The 20,495-nt window shown below is 41.1% G+C and overlaps 1 protein-coding gene across 4 annotated transcripts in view; it reads right to left on the bottom strand.

Moving 5' to 3' along the window:
• PMS1 (PMS1 homolog 1, mismatch repair system component) overlaps positions 1–20,495 on the bottom strand; it is a 440,797-nt gene that overhangs the window by 165,955 nt on the left and 254,347 nt on the right. For all 4 annotated transcript variants that reach the window (XM_077275414.1, XM_077275416.1, XM_077275413.1 and 1 more), the window contains 2 exons: positions 11,098–11,214; positions 1,914–2,036 (listed from right to left, as the gene is read on the bottom strand). In XM_077275414.1, the coding sequence (XP_077131529.1) occupies positions 1,914–2,036; positions 11,098–11,214 (240 nt within the window). The remainder of the gene's footprint in view (positions 1–1,913; positions 2,037–11,097; positions 11,215–20,495) is intronic.

Here is a 20,495-nt window from a genome sequence, read left to right as displayed (position 1 = left end):
GTGGTTGCTTCTCTGGCTTATACTCAAGTATATACGGTATATATATAATATTATACATATATATATATATATATATATATATATATATATATATGTATATGTATATATATTTTGTAATACAGCTTCTCCCCTTTTCATCTGGTTTTAGGTGTGATTTTCATATTGCCAACACCTATTACTTGCCACAGGTGAGTTTGAACGAGCATCACATGCTTGAAAGGAAGTTGTTTACCTACAATTTGGAAAGGTTTTTTCAGGTCAATTTTTGGGATTTTGTGTAAAATTATTTCCAATTTGCCTTTTTTCAGTTTTTTTTATGTTCCAATACAAACAAAGGAAATCAACATGTGAATAACAAAACATGTGTAATTGCATTACTACAAAAGTTTTTAAGGTTGAAGGGAGACTAAGTCAACCCTAGTTCAACCCTTATCCTAGCCTAACATGCCCTAACATGTTAATCCAGAGGAAGGCAAAAAAAAACATGCAGCAAACAGTAAGCTCCACATTGGGGAAAAAAATCCTTCCCGACTCCACATACGGAAATCAGACTAGTTCCCTAGATGAACGCCCTAACAAGGAATCTCGTATATATAACCTGTAACATTATACTTTTCAAGAAAGGCATCCAGTCCCTTCCTAAATTTTAGTAGGGAATCACTCATTACAACATCATACGGCAGAGAGTTCCATAGTCTCACTGCTCTTACAGCAAAGAATCCGCGTATGTTATTGTGATTAAACCTTCTTTCCTCCTGACGTAGAAGATGCCCCCTTGTCCCCATTTCAGGTCTAAGAGTAAAAAGATCATCAGAAAGGTCTTTGTACTGTCCCTTCATATATTTATACATTGCATTAAAGGTCACCCCCAAAATCGAAAATGAGCTAAGCCCACCAGCATCAGGGGCTTATCTACAGCATTCTGGAATGCTGTAGATAAGCAACCGATGTATCCTGAAACATGAGAAAAAGAGGTTAGATTATACTCACCTGGGGGGGCGGTCCGATCCAATGGGTGTCGCGGTCCGGTCTGGGGCCTCCCATCTTTATAGGATGACGTCCTCTTCTTGTCTTCAAGCTGCGGCTCCAGCGCAGTTGTACTTTGTCTGCCCTGTTGAGGGCAGAGCTAAGTACTGCAGTGTGCAGGTGCTGGGCCTCTCTGACATTTCCCGATGCCTGCGCACTGCAGTACTTTGCTCTGCCCTCAACAGGACAGACAAAGTACAACTGCGCCAGAGCTGCGGCATGAAGACAAGAAGAGGACGTCATCGTAAGAAGATGGGAGGCCCCGGACCGCGACTCCCATCGGACCGGACCGCAGCGGGACCGCCCCTGGGTGAGTATAATCAAACCTCTTTTTCTCATCTTTCAGGATACATCGGGGGCTTATCTACAGCATTACAGAATGCTGTAGATAAGCCCCTGATGACGGTGAGCTTAGCTCATCTTCGATTTTGGGGGTGACAGATTCCCTTTAAGATCACCCCTAAGCCTTCGTTTTTCCGAACTAAATAGCCCCAAGTGTAATAACCTATCTTGGTATTGCAGACCCCCAGTCCTCTAATAACCTTGGTCGCTCTTCTCTGCACCAGCTATGTCTTTCTTATACACCGGAGACCAGAACTGTACACAGTATTCTAAGTGTGGTCACACTAGTGACTTGTATAGAGGTAAAATTATGTTCTCCCCATGAGCATCTATGCCTCTTTTAATGTATCCCATTATTTTATTGTCTTGGGAGAAATACTTCATTTTCTGGAACAATTTCAAGGGTGCCAACACTTTTAGCCATGAGTGTATATGTACACACATTCATTTTTTTATTGTAATCAAATTAATATATTAAACAACAGTTAATGATGATCAGCAAATATATTTCATAATGAGTAATTAGTTGATGATTTTGATGTTACCTTTAATATGTCTTTAGCATGAACAGGGCGATGGTTTATATAAATAAAGCTCTTATCTGGGCCATGAACACTAGTTAGTGTGCTGTCTGCATCTGGTCTTGGAAAATATCCATTGATAGCAATCTGTTATTACAATAAGAATAAAACACATGATGTTTAAAAGAATCATTCATATTTATGGAGTGCAGAGGCAATTTTTGAAACCATGCTTCTGTAATTGACCAAAATCTAAAATCAGCATTCTTGGAAAGAACCATGCTGAGACTTGTGAATACTTTATAATTACAGCTAAAATGACATGCAAATCATCAAGATCTGCTGGCAGCTCCTTTTGCATTTGCCAACCAGTCACATCACATGTGCTCAAGTCTGGAGAAGCTGTAGGCCTGGTCATAGTAGCACGAGCAACACATTGCCTTGCATTATCGTGTTGAAGAATGGGACACTTTGGAGAAATAGCTGCACAACTCGTTCCACGAACAAATCAATATAGTGTTGAGCTGATAGAGTACCTGGAATGAAGACTAGAGGGTTTTGGCTACTAGACATTATGCCACACCACACAATAATCCTGAAAGCAGGACACAAGTGACATGTCCTCGCGAAGATCTCTTCATCGTGTTGCCCACATGATCTTGTCAGATTCAAAGAATGGTGCTTAGTGGTATATTCTGTACTGCAACTGAAATTGGACGCCACATACCAAGCCTAATACGTCAAACAGTGATGACACAAACAATCAGGAGGTGTTTGCATGACACTGGGCAATGAGCCAGACGTCCAGCTACTGATGTTCTAATAACCTCATGTTATTGCTCTCAAACACTAATACATAATGCAAAGTAACACAGCTATGTTGGCTGGAACAGAAGTCTATGTTCTTCAGCAATGAGTCCCACTTTTGTCTAAGATGAAATAATAACTGGAAATTAGTCGGGCTACCAGGAGGGCAACACCATAAAAGAGACCTTCCCAGGAGAATATGAAAGTGTCTCAGGAGCTGTTTTCAGCATAATGCCAGCCTCTATGTTGCTTGTGCTACTATGAGCAGCCTGCATGGCTTGCAATGTCTCCAGACTTATCTTCCATCGAGTATATCTTGCACGTTGCAGGTCGTTGGATGGCAATTGCAAAAGAAGATACTAGCAGCGGATCTTGATTATTTGTGAGAATAGTGCATACAGCATGATAGAACATTTCTAAGATAACCATTATGAACCCCAGTGATAGTATCATGCCAGTGCATGTAAGGCAATGTATTCCTTTGCATGGTGCTCATACGTGATACTGAATATAATGAGACATTTTGAAAAACTTGTTTGAATTTTTTCCGTCATTTGTGTATCATTAAAGGGGTTGTTTACAACTAGGAGAACCCCTGTTGGATATAAAAAAATTTTGTCCCCAATAAATTTAAAAAGCTTATACTCTCCAGCTGTGACAGCGCCATTCCCACGGTGTTGGAACTTGCTCACCCTGGGGCTCCCGTGCTGTTGTTGTGACACATGAGCCCGTGGCCAAATCAGCGTTGGCGTCACAGTCCTCATCTTCTGTGTAATTGAACATGAAGAGGAAGTCCGGGCTGCAGCGGATCTCTGACTTACTCTTCATGTTCAATTCGACAGAAGGCGGAGACAGTGACGCCAGTGCTGATTGGACGCCGGGGTAACGTAACACAACAGCACGGCATCTGCAGGGAGAGTGAGTGCCAACATTGCGGGAACGGCACTGGCACGGGAGGTGAGTATAAGCATTTTTTATTTTATTGGGGCCAAGCTTGGGCTATAACAAGTAGTTGTACAAGTGGCGGACTACTTCTTTCTATTGATCCAGTAATTATCATAACTCAACAACTTTTTCTTCTTAGTGCTGCAATGTTAATGTTGAGGAGTGTATGAAAAAAATTTAATTTTTCCTTATGACCAGCAAAATAGCAAGATAACACTTTCAGTTTTTTAAAAAAAGGAAAGCACTGGTTTCTCCACCCAAAAAAAAAAACCCCCCCCCCAAAAAAACAGTATTCTGAAAGGTGATAAGGCAACATTTTAAAACGGTTTTCCATTTTCTATTAATAAATCTTAAGTAATGTATGAATAAAAAGTAACATAACTTTGAACATGCGTTGTGTGTAAAATCTTCACGTTTTTTAAAGGGACTCATGAATTAGACACTGGCAGCGTTACTGCCAGTTTTAGGTAGAGTTCGTAGAGTAGGTTTTACTTTTTAATGCCATAATGTTTTAGAAAAAAATAGCTTTGAAATGCTGGTTTAGGACTTTGGCCCTGATTCATCAAAGCAATTTAGCCCAAATTCTTAAGTAAATTGCTTTGAAAAGTTGCAAAACTTTGATGCAACTCGCAGGTGCACAAAATTTTGCAGCTTTTGGCATTTTTACACCAGTTTCTCCCAGTTGTGTCAAAATGGGCAGGGCTAGTGTGTGTCAGGGACCCAGCAGGGGCTTGATGCCATGGCTCGTATAATTCATGACAAACTATGGCATTACAGTTTGGCTTAAGATTTGTGGCAAGAAGAACACCACTTCTCAGACTCTCCTAATTCATTAAGAGGCATGCACCTCTTCATGAATCAGAAGAATCTGACTCCACCATGCTCCCTCATTAAGGCAGTGCATATGTAAATCGGCAGTCTCATCCGAGGTCAGCTTCTGGAAGCTTCTCCCTGCTCCAATCGCTTTGACTAGCAGGTCTCTTCCTATGTATATGCATATTGAGAGACTTGTCTGTCAGGGGATAGGTGCAGGGAGAAGCTGCTTGGAACTGGCCCCAGACTAGTTAGCCAAGACACTTATGCTCTGATTCCTTACTGGCGTGAACCGTATCGATCTTGCTAAGGCTGTGTGTTGAAGTCAGACACTCCTGATTCATTAAGAGGTGCATGCATCTCACCACAAATCTTAGGGTATGTTTCCATGGTCAGTAAACGGTGCGGGTCTGACGCGGCGTATAGCCACAGTGTCAAACCCGCAGAGTCCAGATGTTACAGCATAGTGGATGGGATTTCAAGAAATCCCATCTCCACTATGTGCTAAAAGACGCCAGCGGCTGCCTGCGTAAACGGACATGCGGCTTGTCTTTCCAGACCACAGCATGTCTATTTATGTTGTAGAGACTATCATTAGATGTGGTAAAACCGCATTATCTTTATAGTCACATGCGTAGTAAGTGCAGAAACGCAGCTTACTACACATGTATACTAATTTAAATAATGTCATCCCTTGTTTCAGCCGGAAGTTCAAGTACACTGCAGTTCTTGCGATGAGATCAGATGACCACGAGAACTGCTGTGCACGTGGCCGCCGGGGTTATCTCCAGTCACTAGCAAAGTTCTCACGGTCAGCTGATCAGCTGATCGTAAGAACTGCAGTGCAGGTGACCGCCGGGTTATCTCCGGTGGTCATCTACAAGCTCTGCTGTGTCTGGATGTTACCCTGGATGGTGGCATAATGCCGCCATTCAGCCAAAGGCATCCAGATGTTGCAGAGCTGGACTCGTCATGGGACACTCGGTAATTGGACTATGTCGGACAGGGAGTATTATATGTTGGTTTATTATTTTATTTTTGTTGCAGGAGATCGAGGGCGTTGGAGATTAGGCGATGCAGTAAGTATGGTTAATTAAGATTATTAAAGGACTTTATTCTTGCTGTGTCTTTAAAGACCATATAACTATAAGATTAGTAAAGAATAGGTGTCTTATAGTCGTCTCTCGATTACTAATCCGTGGGCTTGATGTCACCGGACCATACAGAGATGACATCAACCCCACAAATATTACCCCACTTGCCACCGCTAAAGGGCAAGTGGGAAGAGCTGGTTAAAGTGCCACAATTGGTGCATCTTTGGATGCGCCAATTGTGGGGCAGCTGTGGGCTGCTATTTTTAGGCTGGTGAGGGCCAAAATCCATGGGCCTTGCCAGCCTGAGAATACCAGGCCACAGATGTCTGCTTTTTCCTTGGCTGGTTAACAAAAATAAGGCGACCCCACGCTGTTTTTTTTTTTGGCAGGGATCCCACTATTTTTGCTAACCATCCAAGGTAAGCAGACTGCAGTGGCCTGGTGTTATCAGGCTGGTAAGGTTCATGGATATTGGATCCTTACCAGCTTGAAATACCAGCCCAAGTAGTCTGCTTTACTCTGGCTGGTAAACAAATATGGGGGGACCCCATGCTATTTTTTTTTTTTTTTTTTGATTATTTATTAAAAAGGAGGGGACCTCTCGATGTGCTTTCCTCTACTTCCTGTGTCATGTATTTCTGGCTGTGTCACAAGATTCACCATTATGTAAATTAGTGCACATGCGTAATAAACTGTGTCCCTTACTTAATACGCATGTGGCTAGGAAGAAAATGCGGTTTTACCACATCTAATGAAAGTGTATGGGTAGTTTACGCAGTGGAGACAGAGCATCTCCACTACATAAATTGACTAGCTTTCAATTAGCTTTATTTCAAGTGACAAAAAGAACGCATGCAATGAAAAAATGCATTAAAAAACGCATGCGGTAAAAAGGATCAAAAATGCAGGTGACCTGCCAGTGACAGATGCAGATTTGGTGCAGATTTTACCTGCGTCAAATCCAGAGCAAATACTGCGTCATTCCTGACCGTGGAAACATACCCTTAGGCTATGTCTCCACGTTCAGGATTCCCTGCGCTTTGGACGCAGCGGATACCCATGTTGCATGTGCGGTGATCCCGGATGTGTTCATTGAACAGATGCGGAATCACCGCATCGCATTCACAGACTGTGTTATTTATCTCCACAAGATAAATAGACATGCTGCGGTCTGGAAAGATGCGCCGCATGTCCAGTTACGCAGGGCCGCCGGATACATACCTGCACTCATAGTGGAGACAGGATTTCATAAAATCCCCTCTACTATGCTTTAACATCTGGACGCTGCAGATTGGACGCTGTGGCTGTACGCAACGTCCAATTCGCAGCAAATCCTGAAGGTTTCCTGACCGTGGAAACATACCCTTACTCCAGTCACAGACGACCAAGATTTCTGACACAAGCTACGCCACATCTCATCATGAACTAGACGAGCCGTGTCATCACTTCTCAGTCCTACTTCAGCTCCGCCCATTTTGGTGGAGCTGGGTAAAACTAGTGTGAAACCACCAAAAAAACAAATCATTAATTTTTTTGAGCAACTCTGTGTTCCCCAAAATGTAGTGACTTTTCAGTACAATAAATACATACAAGTGCTTCTCACAAAATTAGAATATCATAAAAAAAGTTAAAATATTTCAGTTCCACAATACAAAAAGTGAAACTTAAATATTATATAGAATCATTACAAACAGAGTGATCTATTTCAAGTGTTTATTTCTGTTAATTTTGATGACTATGGATTGCAGCCAATGAAAACCCAAAAGTCATTATCTCAGTAAATTAGGATACTTTATAACACCAGCTTGAAAAATGATTTTAAAATTCTAAATGTTGGCCCCCTGAAATGTGTGTTCAGTAAATGTACTCAATACTTGGTCGGGGCTCTTTTTGCATCAATTACTGCATCAATGCAGCGTGGCATGAAGGCAATCAGCCTGTGGCACTGCTGGGGTGTTATGGAAGCCCAGGTTGCTTTGATAGCAGCCTTCAGCTCGTCTGCACTGTTGGGTCTGGTGTCTCTCGTCTTCCTCTTGACAATACCCCATCGATACTCTATGGGGTTAAGGTCATGCGAGTTTGCTGGCCAATCAAGCACAGTGATACTGTTGTTTTTAAACCAGGTATTGGTACTTTTGGCAGTGTGGAAAAGGTGCCAAGTCCTACTGGAGAATGAAATTTCCATCTCCAAAAAGCATGTCAGCAGAGGGAAGCATGAAGTGCTCTAAAATTTCCTGATAGACGGCTGCACTGACTTTGATCTTGATAAAACACAGTGGACCTACACCAGCAAATGACATGGCTCCCCAAACTATCACTGATTGTGGAAACTTCACACTAGACCTCAAGCAGCTTGGATTGTGGCCTCTCCACTCTTCCTCCAGACTCTAGGACCTTGATTTCTAATTGAAATGCAAAATTTACTTTAATCGGAAACAACACCTTGGACTACTGAACAACAGTCCAGTTCTTTTTCTCCTTAGCCCAGATAAGATGCTTCTGGAGTTGTCTATTGATCATGAGTGGCTTGACACAAGGAATGCGACACTTGTAGCCCATATCCGGGTTACGTCTTTGTGTCAGTGACTCCAGCAGCAGTCCACTTCTTTGGGAATCTCCCCAAAATTTTTGAAAGGCCTTTTCTTAACAATCCTTTCAAGGCTGTGGTTATCCCGGTGCTTGTGCACCTTTTTTCTACCACACTTTTTCCTTCCACTCAACATTCCATTTATATGCTTGGATACCACAATCCGTGAACAGCCAGCTTCTTTAGCAATGACCTTTTGTGGCTTACCCTCCTTGTGGAGTGTGTCAGTGACTGCCTGCAGGACATATGTCAAGTCAGCAGTCTTCTCCATGATTGTGGAGCCTAATTAAACAGACTAAGGGGCCTTTTTAAATGCTTAGGAAGCCTTTGAAGGTGTTTTTTGCTAATTATTCTAATTTACTAAGATAATGACTTTTGGATTTTCATTGGCTGTAAGCCATAATCGTCAACATTAACAGAAATAAACACTTGAAATAGATTACTCTGTTTGTAATGACTCTATATAATATATGAGTTTCACTTTTTGTACTGAAGAACTGAAATAAATTAACTTTTTGATGATATTCTAAATTTGTGAAAAGCACCTGTGTCCGATTCACGCTGTCCATGGTTGAGGCAGTGTGAATAAGAGGACAGGCACCCTTAAAGAGGTGGTCCACTACAATGTATATTGTGCACATCAATTTAAACATTTCAAATAAGTCTTTTTGCAAATACCTTATGCTGACATATTTGCTTCTTTTTAGCGGCACTTTCTGGTGATGTCACACTAACTTCCGGACTCTGGAAGTTGACCTTGCAGCAGCAAGGCATGAAAAAGTCTCACGTACTACCCCCCTATTGGGCTGTGGGTGGTGTTTCACTTCACGTCACAGCCCAGTATCCAGCATACGCTGTGGAAGCTTTTCTCTCTCCTCTGCTTTCATTATCAGAAACCCACAAGCGCGCACTCGATACTGTACTGTGACGTGCGGTGAAACACTGCCCACAACCCAGTCAAACAGGTGGAATGCATGAGACTGAATCATGCCTCGGTGATGCAAGGTCAACTTCCAGAGTTGGAAAGTTGAAGTGACCTCACCGAATGTCAGCGGAGGCTGCAGCCAGTAGTCACGTGATCGGGACTGAGTGGGCAGCAATAGTGCCACTAAGAGGCAAATATGTCAGCATAAGTTATTTGAAAAAAAAAAAAGACTTTTTTGAAAGGTTTAAATCGATGTGAACAAAACATTGTAGTGGACAACCTCTTTAAGGATGTCAGTGACTGAGAACACTGCAGAATTTCTGCATGCTACAATGTATCAGTCTAGAGTTCAAGTTGTTCACTGTAGCATACAGGGCATTGCATAGATGGGTTATAATTGTTTGCTCCTGTGAATAAAAATATTGTTACTGAACCTAAATTAATATAATGAAAATTGCAAAGCTCAGAAGGCAAGGCGTGCCAGATTTTACTGTTATGCAGGTGCCATGAACCTCTGGGAGAACCCATGAGGTGCCAAAACAGCACAACCCCCATAAGTGACCCCATTTTACAAAACTACACCTCTCAATGAATTCATCTAGGGTGGAGAAATTGCTGAATTTCTTTTGCCAGGTGAGGAGACATTTCACTTTTCCAGAGACTTTGCACTACCAGTAACGTGGAAGCCCCTATATTTCCATACACAGATGACAGTCCTGAGTGGGGACTTGTTTTTTTGTGGATTGAGTTGAAGCTTTTATTTGAACATTTTACATAACGTTAGGGATCACATCTATCCGGCGCTCTACGCTGAGCACTTACTTTGGAGTTTCCGTCTAAATCTCTGAGTGACATGATTCAGATGAAACCCCTCAAGGGATCCATTCACTATAATGAGGCAGCAGAGTTACTGTGGACTACGTCTGGCCTCTGTTCACCATTGTCCTTCTTTTCAGAAGTGCAGAAATCTGTGGCCGAAGGCACTTTTATGCAATCCTAGAAATACGGACACCGCCGGATCACAGGTCAGATGCCGTCCACAGTGCCTACATCTGCCTCATTATACGGAATCCGTCTAAACCATGTATTTCAGAGATTTAAAAGGAAAACTTGGTGCAAGTGCTCAGTGCAGAGCGCAGGATAAATGAGTGCTGAGCCTTACTGCGATCTTTGGGAGGCAGAATGAAAAAATCAACAGCAGGTGAAAATTTGTTTTATTTATTTTTTATGCTGTTCCTCATGCGGTATAAGTGATTAAGCGACTATTCTTCTAGTCGGTGCGATTACAGTGTTACCAGATTTATATGGGGTTTTCATGTTTGGCTGCTGTCACACACTAAAAGATGCTTTTTATTGCAAAAAATAGTTTTTGCATTGCCGTATTTTGAGAGATATAATTTTTCTATATTTTGGCCCATAGAGTCATATGATGGCTTGTTCTTTTGTGGGACGAATTGACATTTTTATTGGTACCATTTTCAGACACATGACATTTTTTGATCACTTTCTATTCTGATTTTTGGGAGGTATAATAAACAAAAAACAGCAATTCAGATTTTTTTTTTGCACAGACTAGCAGCACCCAATTTTCCGGTATTTTTGCTGTGTTCATTGCATTTTTTTCTGAAAGTGTTAATGGTAATTACATTTTATTTACCATATATAACACAAGAAAATGTTGTTTTTGTTTGTTTTTTTGTTAAGGCCAGATGGAATAGCATTGACACAGCTACAATGTAGCCTAAAACCGTCATGGCATGCAAATTTGTAAATGAATTATAAACTATTACAATAGGCCTCACAGTTTTGCAGGTGTAACAGCTGTCTGGAGAAATGATGCACTCATTTACCAATCAAAAACCCATTGTAGCTGCATGCCGCCATTGTTTCTACTTCCATGTCCTTACCCTTATTGCTAGATGGAACACATCTGGTAAAGCAAAACTACATCAACACATTTCTTAAAAAAAAAAAAAGATCATAAAATGGGTAATATTTAGATTTAAAAAAGCATTTATTTGTTCAGTAGTAGCATACCTCTGGATTCTCACATTGGTGCTGAATATGTGCCATTGCATTCATTACTGTAGTTCCCAAAACTGAAATGAGGGCCATTTTCTGGTCAGATACCTTATTTTTTTGCCAAAGTATCACCTATATCAAAGACATAAAATGTTCAAACTGAGATCCTTATTTGAATATATACACTATATTTACGTTTTCAATATTTTCAACTGTTTTGTTAGGCTTTACGCACATTTTCATACATACAAAGTAAAAGTAAAAGAAGTGAGTGTTAACAGGAAGTACAGCATTGGGAGGTGACTCTACGGTGACACAAGCTTCACTGTTATGACAACAGCACAGTTCTCCACAGCAGTGAAATGGCAGGAATGGTGCAATGTGTGACCAAAACCCGATTACGGTAATAGTGATGTAAGTGTGAGTGGTACGTCCTGCAGTAGACTTTTCTACATTTTCTACTGACAACAAATTTAAAAGCAATGTCTCAGGAAATGGACTTCATAAAGATGGAATATAAGCATTTCATTTTAAGAGAACTACATAATTGTTATTCCACATAACGTATGCACCAAAATGTCTCATTTCATTAGAAAATCTAATAAAAATTACTGAGGCAAATTATGTTGAAAACCGCAAAAATTTAACATAAGATGTAAAATTACAACAGGATGCTGGAGTAAAAACTTCAGAATATATTATGCAGCAGCTTGATTGACAATGCATATTTACATAATTTCAAGAACAATGATAATGAGATTAATCTTCCTTCAATTTCACAAAAACTGAGCTGCACAGATTTTGACAATTGCACCACTTTGTTTTTCCTGATTATCCATTACTCAGTCACGTTACTTTCCGAGTATACTACAGTTGAGTAGGACACACTACCTTCCAGCATGCATTAGCTTCTCACCCAGAATGCCAAATGACATTGGAGACTGGAAATGAAGTTACATTTTTAAGTGTCTCATCTTGGCAATTCATTTTATTGTTTTATTAGAACTTGTAGAGCTTATAAAACAGGATCCAAGGAAGGGATCCTAATCAGTTAGGTAGATTGGAGAGCAGCTTTAACCCCTTTCTGCCATGCACCCTATTTATATGGTGCAGTGGGACCTGCACTCCTGCAAAGTGCTATATATATATATATATATATATATATATATACGGTGGCACTATTTAAGGTCACCGCGCTACATCAGGACATGCCTGCACGTCTCCCCAAGGGTCTGTACCGCCCCCCATGTTGGCAATCCTTGTGATTGGCTGCTCAATTTTGACCAGCTAATCACGGTGATGTGTCAATAAAGTTTGAAACAAACAAACAAACAAACATGTGACATAGTGTGATCGGTGCCATCTGAGACAGCACCAATCACAGCAGTCACAATGGGTGGGGTGATCTTGACGTCACTTCGCCTAATTAATCCCTTTGGCGCTGATTGGCTGAACAACAGTTTTTGACCAATCAGCGTCAAAGGGGTTAATTTAAAATAGCGATCACCACTCTGCACGCCATCTTTACCTCAGAGTTGGCATGCAGAGTGGTTGTAAGACCCCCCTGTGTTACTGAGAGACAGAATCATTGGTGGCCGGCCCAATCCTCTTGCGATCTGCGCCTCCTGCTGTGCTGTGAGCTAGCTGCTGTATGAATGATATATGATAGCAGCAGTTGTTCCCCAATACCTGCCCCAGTCCCACCCTTACCCCATCCCTCCCCTTCTCCCCACTCCCAATTCTATTTTTTGCACATTTTTTAGCACCTTTTTCGAGTGCGCCGCTTCCTATGCCGCAGCGCTCTGATCAAGGGAGTGTATGTCGCATTGTTAAAGAAGTTTGTTTTCCTTTTGCTAAAAAAAAAAAAAAAAAGAATAGTTCACGTCCAGTAACTTTATAAGGGAGGGCTTTAGTGTAGTGAACTTCTTTATTTATTTTTTTTACATCTACTGATTTTTCCTTTTTTTTCTTCTTCTAAGTGTTTCTTCTATAGCTTTATTTTTTCTCTACTTCTTTCTTCTCTACTTTTATAATAGCACCATTTACACAAGCCCCACACAATACATGTGTAAAAGCACCACTTACACAAACATCCGTAGTGTTTTGAAGAATAAAATAAAAATGGCCCATTCGTCATGAAGACGCTATTCCTCAACTCCGACATGGATTCTGCCAGATTCCTCTATTCCTCCTCATCTAGTGAGGAGGAACCATCATCAGATAGGTGACCTAGGACCCAGGCAAACCCTACAGCAATCGATCCCATATGGACTCCACCCCCCGAAAATTATCAGCCTGTTATTCCGGATTTCTTGGGCAGCTCAGGAACTCAGAAATCCAATTAGATGTTACAGGCCTCACTGAAACTGATGTTGTCAAATTTGTATTCCCATCAATTTTTCACCCAAAATCCCAAGTCATAATACATCTTTAGATATGTCAGAAATAATAACATTTCGGGGCATTGTTCTGCATATAGGCATAGTCAGAAAATCAGAGCTTCGGCAATACTGGAGTACTTATATACAGGTCCTTCTCAAAAAATTAGCATATAGTGTTAAATTTCATTATTTACCATAATGTAATGATTACAATTAAACTTTCATATATTATAGATTCATTATCCACCAACTGAAATTTGTCAGGTCTTTTATTGTTTTAATACTGATGATTTTGGCATACAACTCCTGATAACCCAAAAAACCTGTCTCAATAAATTAGCATATCAAGAAAAGGTTCTCTAAACGACCTATTACCCTAAACTTCTGAATCAACTAATTAACTCTAAACACATGCAAAAGATACCTGAGGCTTTTAAAAACTCCCTGCCTGGTTCATTACTCAAAACCCCCATCATGGGTAAGACTAGCGACCTGACAGATGTCAAGAAGGCCATCATTGACACCCTCAAGCAAGAGGGTAAGACCCAGAAAGAAATTTCTCAACAAATAGGCTGTTCCCAGAGTGCTGTATCAAGGCACCTCAATGGTAAGTCTGTTGGAAGGAAACAATGTGGCAGAAAACGCTGTACAACGAGAAGAGGTGACCGGAACCTGAGGAAGCAGTGGACTGAGTCTGGTGTGGAAACATCCAGAGCCACCGTGCACAGGCGTGTGCAGGAAATGGGCTACAGGTGCCGCATTCCCCAGGTAAAGCCACTTTTGAACCATAAACAGCGGCAGAAGCGCCTGACCTGGGCTACAGAGAAGCAGCACTGGTCTGTTGCTAAGTGGTCCCAAGTACTTTTTTCTGATGAAAGCAAATTTTGCATGTCATTCGGAAATCAAGGTGCCAGAGTCTGGAGGAAGACTGGGGAGAAGGAAATGCCAAAATGCCTGAAGTCCAGTGTCAAGTACCCACAGTCAGTGATGGTGTGGGGTGCCATGTCAGCTGCTGGTGTTGGTCCACTGTGTTTCATCAAGGGCAGGGTCAATGCAGCTAGCTATCAGGAGATTTTGGAGCACTTCATGCTTCCATCGGCTGAAATGCTTTATGGAGATGAAGATTTCATTTTTCAGCATGACCTGGCACCTGCTCACAGTGCCAAAACCACTGGTAAATGGTTTACTGACCATGGTATTACTGTGCTCAATTGGCCTGCCAACTCTCCTGACCTGAACCCCATAGAGAATCTGTGGGATATTGTGAAGAGAAAGTTGAGAGACGCAAGACCCAACACTCTGGATGAGCTTAAGGCCGCTATTGAAGCATCCTGGGCCTCCATAACATCTCAGCAGTGTCACAGGCTGATTGCCTCCATGCCACGCCGCATTGAAACAGTCATTTCTGCCAAAGGATTCCCGACCAAGTATTGAGTGCATAACTGAACATTATTATTTGATGGTTTTTTTGTTTGTTATTAAAAAACACTTTTATTTGATTGGCCGGGTGAAATATGCTAATTTATTGAGACAGGTTTTTTGGGTTATCAGGAGTTGTATGCCAAAATCATCAGTATTAAAACAATAAAAGACCTGACAAATTTCAGTTGGTGGATAATGAATCTATAATATATGAAAGTTTAATTGTAATCATTACATTATGGTAAATAATGAAATTTAACACTATATGCTAATTTTTTGAGAAGGACCTGTACTCAACAGCACACAGGTATTCCGTATGACCATGACAGGGACACGATTTGAAGCAATCCAAAAAATGTTTGCATTATAGTGATAACTAGCTGAAGAGCCCGGCGTTGCCTGGGCATGGTAAATATCTGTGGTTAGTTATAGCACCTCACTTCTCTTATTTTCCCATCACACCTCTCATTTTCCCCCTCACATCTCTCATTTTCTCCCTTACACCTCATTTTCCCCCTCACTCCTCTTATTTTCCCCTCACTCCTCTCATTCCCCCCTAACACTTGTCATTTTGACCTCACATCTGTCATTTTCCGATCACTCCACTATTTTCCCTCACTCCTCTCATTTTGCCCTCACACCTTTTCATTTTTACCTCACACCCCGCATTTTCACCTCGCAACTCTCATTTTCCCCTCAGTATATACATGTTTGTCATTTTCCATATATATAGTATACACCTGTATGTCATCTCCTGTATATAGTATATACCTGTATGTCATCTCCCTGTAAATAGTATATACCTGCTGTCTGTCATCTCCTCCTGTATATTGTATATACCTATGTGTCATCTCCTCCTTTATATAGTATATACCTGTATGTCATCTCTTCTGTATATACTATATACCTGTATGTCATCTCCTGTATATAGTATATACCTGTATGTCATCTCCTGTATATAGTATATACCTGTATGTCATCTCCTGTATATAGTATATACCTGTATGTCATCTCCCCTGCATATAGTATATACCTGCTGTATGTCATCTCCTCCCCTATATACCTACAGTATGTGTCATCTCCTCTTTTATATAGTATATACCTGTATGTCATCTCCTCCTGCATATAGTGTATACGTGTGTCATCTCCTCCTGTATATAGTATATACCTGTAAGTCATCTCCTCCTGTATATAGTATATACCTGTGTGTCATCTGATCCTGTATATAGTATATACCTGTGTGTCATCTCCTGTATATAGTATGTACCTGTATGTCATCTCCTGTATATAGTATGTACCTGTATGTCATCTCCTCCTGTATGTAGTATATACCTGTGTGTCATCTCCTCCTGTATATAGTATATACTCGTGTGTCATCTGCTCCTGTATATAGTATATTTTCTGTGTGTCATCTCCTCCTGTATATAGTATATACGTGTGTCATCTCCCCTGTATATAGTATATACCTGTGTCATCTCCTCCTGTATATAGTATATATCTGTGTCATCTCCTCCTGTATTAGACCTTGTTCACACGTTATTTGCTCAGTATTTTTACCTCAGTGTTTGTAAGCTAAATTGGCAGCCTAATAAATCCCCAGCCAACAGGAAGCCCTCCCCCCTGGCAGTATATATTAGCTCACACATACATACAATAGACAGGTCATGTGACTGACAGCTGCCGTATTTCCTATATGGTACAGTTGTTGCTCTTGTAGTTTGTCTGCTTATTAATCAGATTTTTATTTTTGAAGGATACCAGACTTGTGTGTGTTTTAGGGCGAGTTTCATGTGTCACGTTGTGTGTGTTGAGTTGCGTGTGGCGACATGCATGTAGCGACTTTTGTGAGATGAGTTTTGTGTGGCGACATGCGTGTAGCAACTTTTTGTGTGTCGAGTTGCATGTGACAGGTTAGTGTAGCAAGTTGTGTGCAGCAAGTTTTGCGCATGGCGAGTTTTGCGCGTGGTGAGTTTTATGTGTGGTGCGTTTTGAGTATGTGCAAGTTTTGTGTGAGGCAACTTTTGCATGTGTTGCAACTTTTGTGCATGTGCCAATTTTTCCGCGTGTGCAAGTTTTGCGTGTGGCGAGTTTTCCATGAGCTGAGTTTTGCACGTGTGGCGAGTTTTGCGTCAGCCTAGTTTTGCATGTGGCGAGTTTTGAGCGGCGACTTTTGTGTTTTGACTTTTATGTGGCGAGGTTGGTGTATGTGTGGTGAAATGTGTGCTGAGGGTGATATGTGTTCAAGCACGTGGTAGTGTGTGGCACATTTTGTGTGTGTGTTCATATCCCCGTGTGTGGTGAGTATCCCATGTCGGGGCCCCACCTTAGCAACTGTACGGTATATACTCTGGCGCCATCTATCTCACTCTTTAAGCCCCCCTTGTTCACATCTGGCAGCTGTCAATTTGCCTCCAACACTTTTCCTTTCACTTTTTCCCCATTATGTAGATAGGGGCAAAATTGTTTGGTGAATTGGAACGCACGGGGTTAAAATTTCGCCTCACAACATAGCCTACGACGCTCTCAGGGTCCAGACGTGTGACTGTGCAAAATTTTGTGGCTGTAGCTGCGACGGTGCAGATGCCAATCCCGGACATACACACACACATTCAGCTTTATATATTAGATATACCTGTAAGTCATTTCTGTATATAGTATATACCTTATGTCATCTCCCCTGTATATAGTATATACCTGTATGTCATCTCCCCTGTATATAGTATATACCTGTATGTCATCTCCTCCTGTATATAATATATAGCTGCATGTCATCTTCTCCTGTATATAGTATATACATGCATGTCATCTCCCCTGTATATACAGTAGTATATACCTGTATGCCATCTCCTCCTGGCTGTCAATTTGCCTCCAGCACTTTTCCTTTCACTTTTTCCCTATTATGTAGATAGGGGCAAAGTTGTTTGGTGAATTGGAACGCGACGGGTTAAAATTTTGCCTCACAACATAGCCTATGACGCTCTCGGGGTCCAGACGTGCGACTGTGCAAAATTTTGTGACTGTAGCTGCGACGGTGCAGATGCCAATCCCAGACATACACAAACACACACTCAGCTTTATATATTAGATGTGCAGTGTCCTCCCCGAGACGATTCTAACTTTGATTGTCCATATAAAATTCAGCAGAAAATTTGCTGGAGCGTACAAGCCCCAAAGGGACATCTGTGTAGATGAATCTCTGGTTCATTTCAAAGGGAGGCTAAAATTCCATCAATACCTGCCCACTAAGAGGGCTAGGTATGGACTTAAACTGTACAAGCAATGCGAGAGTACCTCAGGGTTCACCCACAAATTTAGGGTCTACAAAGAGAAGGACACGCAGATTTACCCCCTGAATACTCCCTGTCCTGGGGTTGAGTGGAAGAATTGTGTAGGAATTGCTCCACCCACTGCTGGATAAAGGTTATACATAAATAACATTTACACAGCGTCTCACTCTTCAAGACCCTCTATGTCAGAGATAGTTTCATGTGGCACCGTGCGAAAAAAACAGAGGTCTGTCTAACACTAATTGGGCAACTGCTGAGACAAGATGACAGCAGTGCCCAATGCAGCAACAACATGCTAGTGTTCAAGTATAAGGACAAGAAGGATGTCCTTATCTTGACCACCATATAACATGACAACAGATCCCTTGTCACTGTCCAAGGTACAACAAAACGAGTCCCAAATTCAGATTGTATATTGGATTATAATAAGTACATGGGGGGTGTAGATCTCTGAGTTCAGGTGCTCATACCATACAGTGTCATGTAAAAAGCTAAAATATGGTACAAAAAAATGGCCGTGCACATTGTACAGATGGCACTGTACAATGCTTTTGTGCTGTTTCGATCTGCAGGCAATACAGGGACCTTCTTTAAGTTTCAGTACATAGTCATCGAGACACTAATGTTTGGCACTCAGGAAGTTGAGGGTCCCAGTACTTCTGAAACTGATAGTGCCCGTATCGTCCCAGGTCAACATTTTCCAGCAGAGGTTCCCCAAACAGCAAAGAAGGGAAGAACGCAAAAACAAAGGTACAGGGTAGGCAAGAGGGGATTTGAAAAAACACAATTTACCATTGTGAAACCTGCCTGAGAAACCTGGCCTTTGCATTAAGGATTGTTTAAAAGAGCACCACAGGTCCACAAATTCACAACATTTGTTTGTACCCTGTTGACACAACACACTTTTATAACCTGATGTACTCTGCACAACTTACACATATCACCACATTATAAAATCATACAGCAGTAAAACCAAAAGCATTATTATCATTATTATATGTATGCCTCTATATAAACTCCTTGAGAGGTGTAGTTTTCAAAATGGGGTCACTTGTTTGGGATTTCTAATTTTTAGGCACAACATGGGCTCTCCAAAAATGACATGGCGTGAGCCCATTATTTTATCAAAGTCTGTGCTCCAAACGCTCATGACTTTCCTTCTGAAACTTGGCATGCGTCTAAACTGTAGTTGTGTCCCACATATGGAGTATCAGCGTACTCAGGAAAAATTGCACAAGTTTTCGGGTCCATTTTTTTCCTGATACCATTGTGAAAATAAAAAAAATGGGGCTAAAACACAATTTTGTGGAAAAAATGTGAATTTTTTTTATTTTCATGGCTCAACGTTAAAAATTTCTGTGAAGCACCACACATCTAGATAAATTCCTTGGGGGTATAGATTCCAAAATAGGGTCACATTAGGGGAATTTCCATTCTTAGAGCACACCAGGGGTTCTCCAAACCAGACATGGCGTGTGAAGACTATTCCATCAAAGTCTGTGTTCCAAACCGTCACTCCTTTCCTTCAGAGACCTACCGTGCGCTCAAACAGTAGTTTTCCCCATATATGAGGTATCAGCGTAATTGCACAACACATTTTCATGTCATTTTTCTCCTCTCACCCTTGCAACAATAACAAAAATGGAGCTAAAAATCATTTTTGTGGAAACAATATGATTTTTTTTCACGGCTCAACATTATAAATTTCTATAAAGGATCTGTGGGTTCAAGGTGCTCAATACACTTCTGGATAAGTTCCTTGAGGGGTCTAGTTTCTAAAATGGTGTTACTTGTGGGGGAGTTCCACTGTTTAGGCACATCTGGGGCTCTCCAAACATGACATGGAGTCCGCTCTTAATTCCAGGCAATTTAGTGTTCAAAAAGTCAAATGGTGCTCCATCCCTTTTGAGCCCTGCCGTGCACCCAAACATTGTTTTTCTGCCGCATATGGGGTATCAGCGTATTCAGGAGAAATCGCAAAACAAATTTTGGAGCCCATTTTCTCCTGTTATCTTTGTGAAAATAAAAAAATGTTTAAATTAACATTTTTGTGAAAAAAAGTTAAATGTTCATTTTTTCCTTCCACATTGCTTCAGTTCATGTGAAGCATCTGAAGGGTTAATAAACTTCTTGAATGTGGTTTTGAGAACCTCGAGGGGTGCAGCTTTTAGAATGGTGTCACTTTTGGGTATTTTCTTTCAAATAGTCCCCTCAAAGTCACTTCAAATTTGATGCAGTCCCTAAAAACAATTGTTTTGTAAATTTTGTTGGAAAAATGAGAAATCAACTTTTAACATTTATAACTTCCTAACAAAAAAAATGT

The sequence above is a fragment of the Ranitomeya variabilis genome, chromosome 7 (genome assembly GCF_051348905.1).
Source record: "Ranitomeya variabilis isolate aRanVar5 chromosome 7, aRanVar5.hap1, whole genome shotgun sequence".
NCBI classification, from domain to species: domain Eukaryota; kingdom Metazoa; phylum Chordata; class Amphibia; order Anura; family Dendrobatidae; genus Ranitomeya; species Ranitomeya variabilis.
Note: the sequence above shows the minus strand (reverse complement) of the source record. Positions and strands in the feature narration are given on the sequence as shown.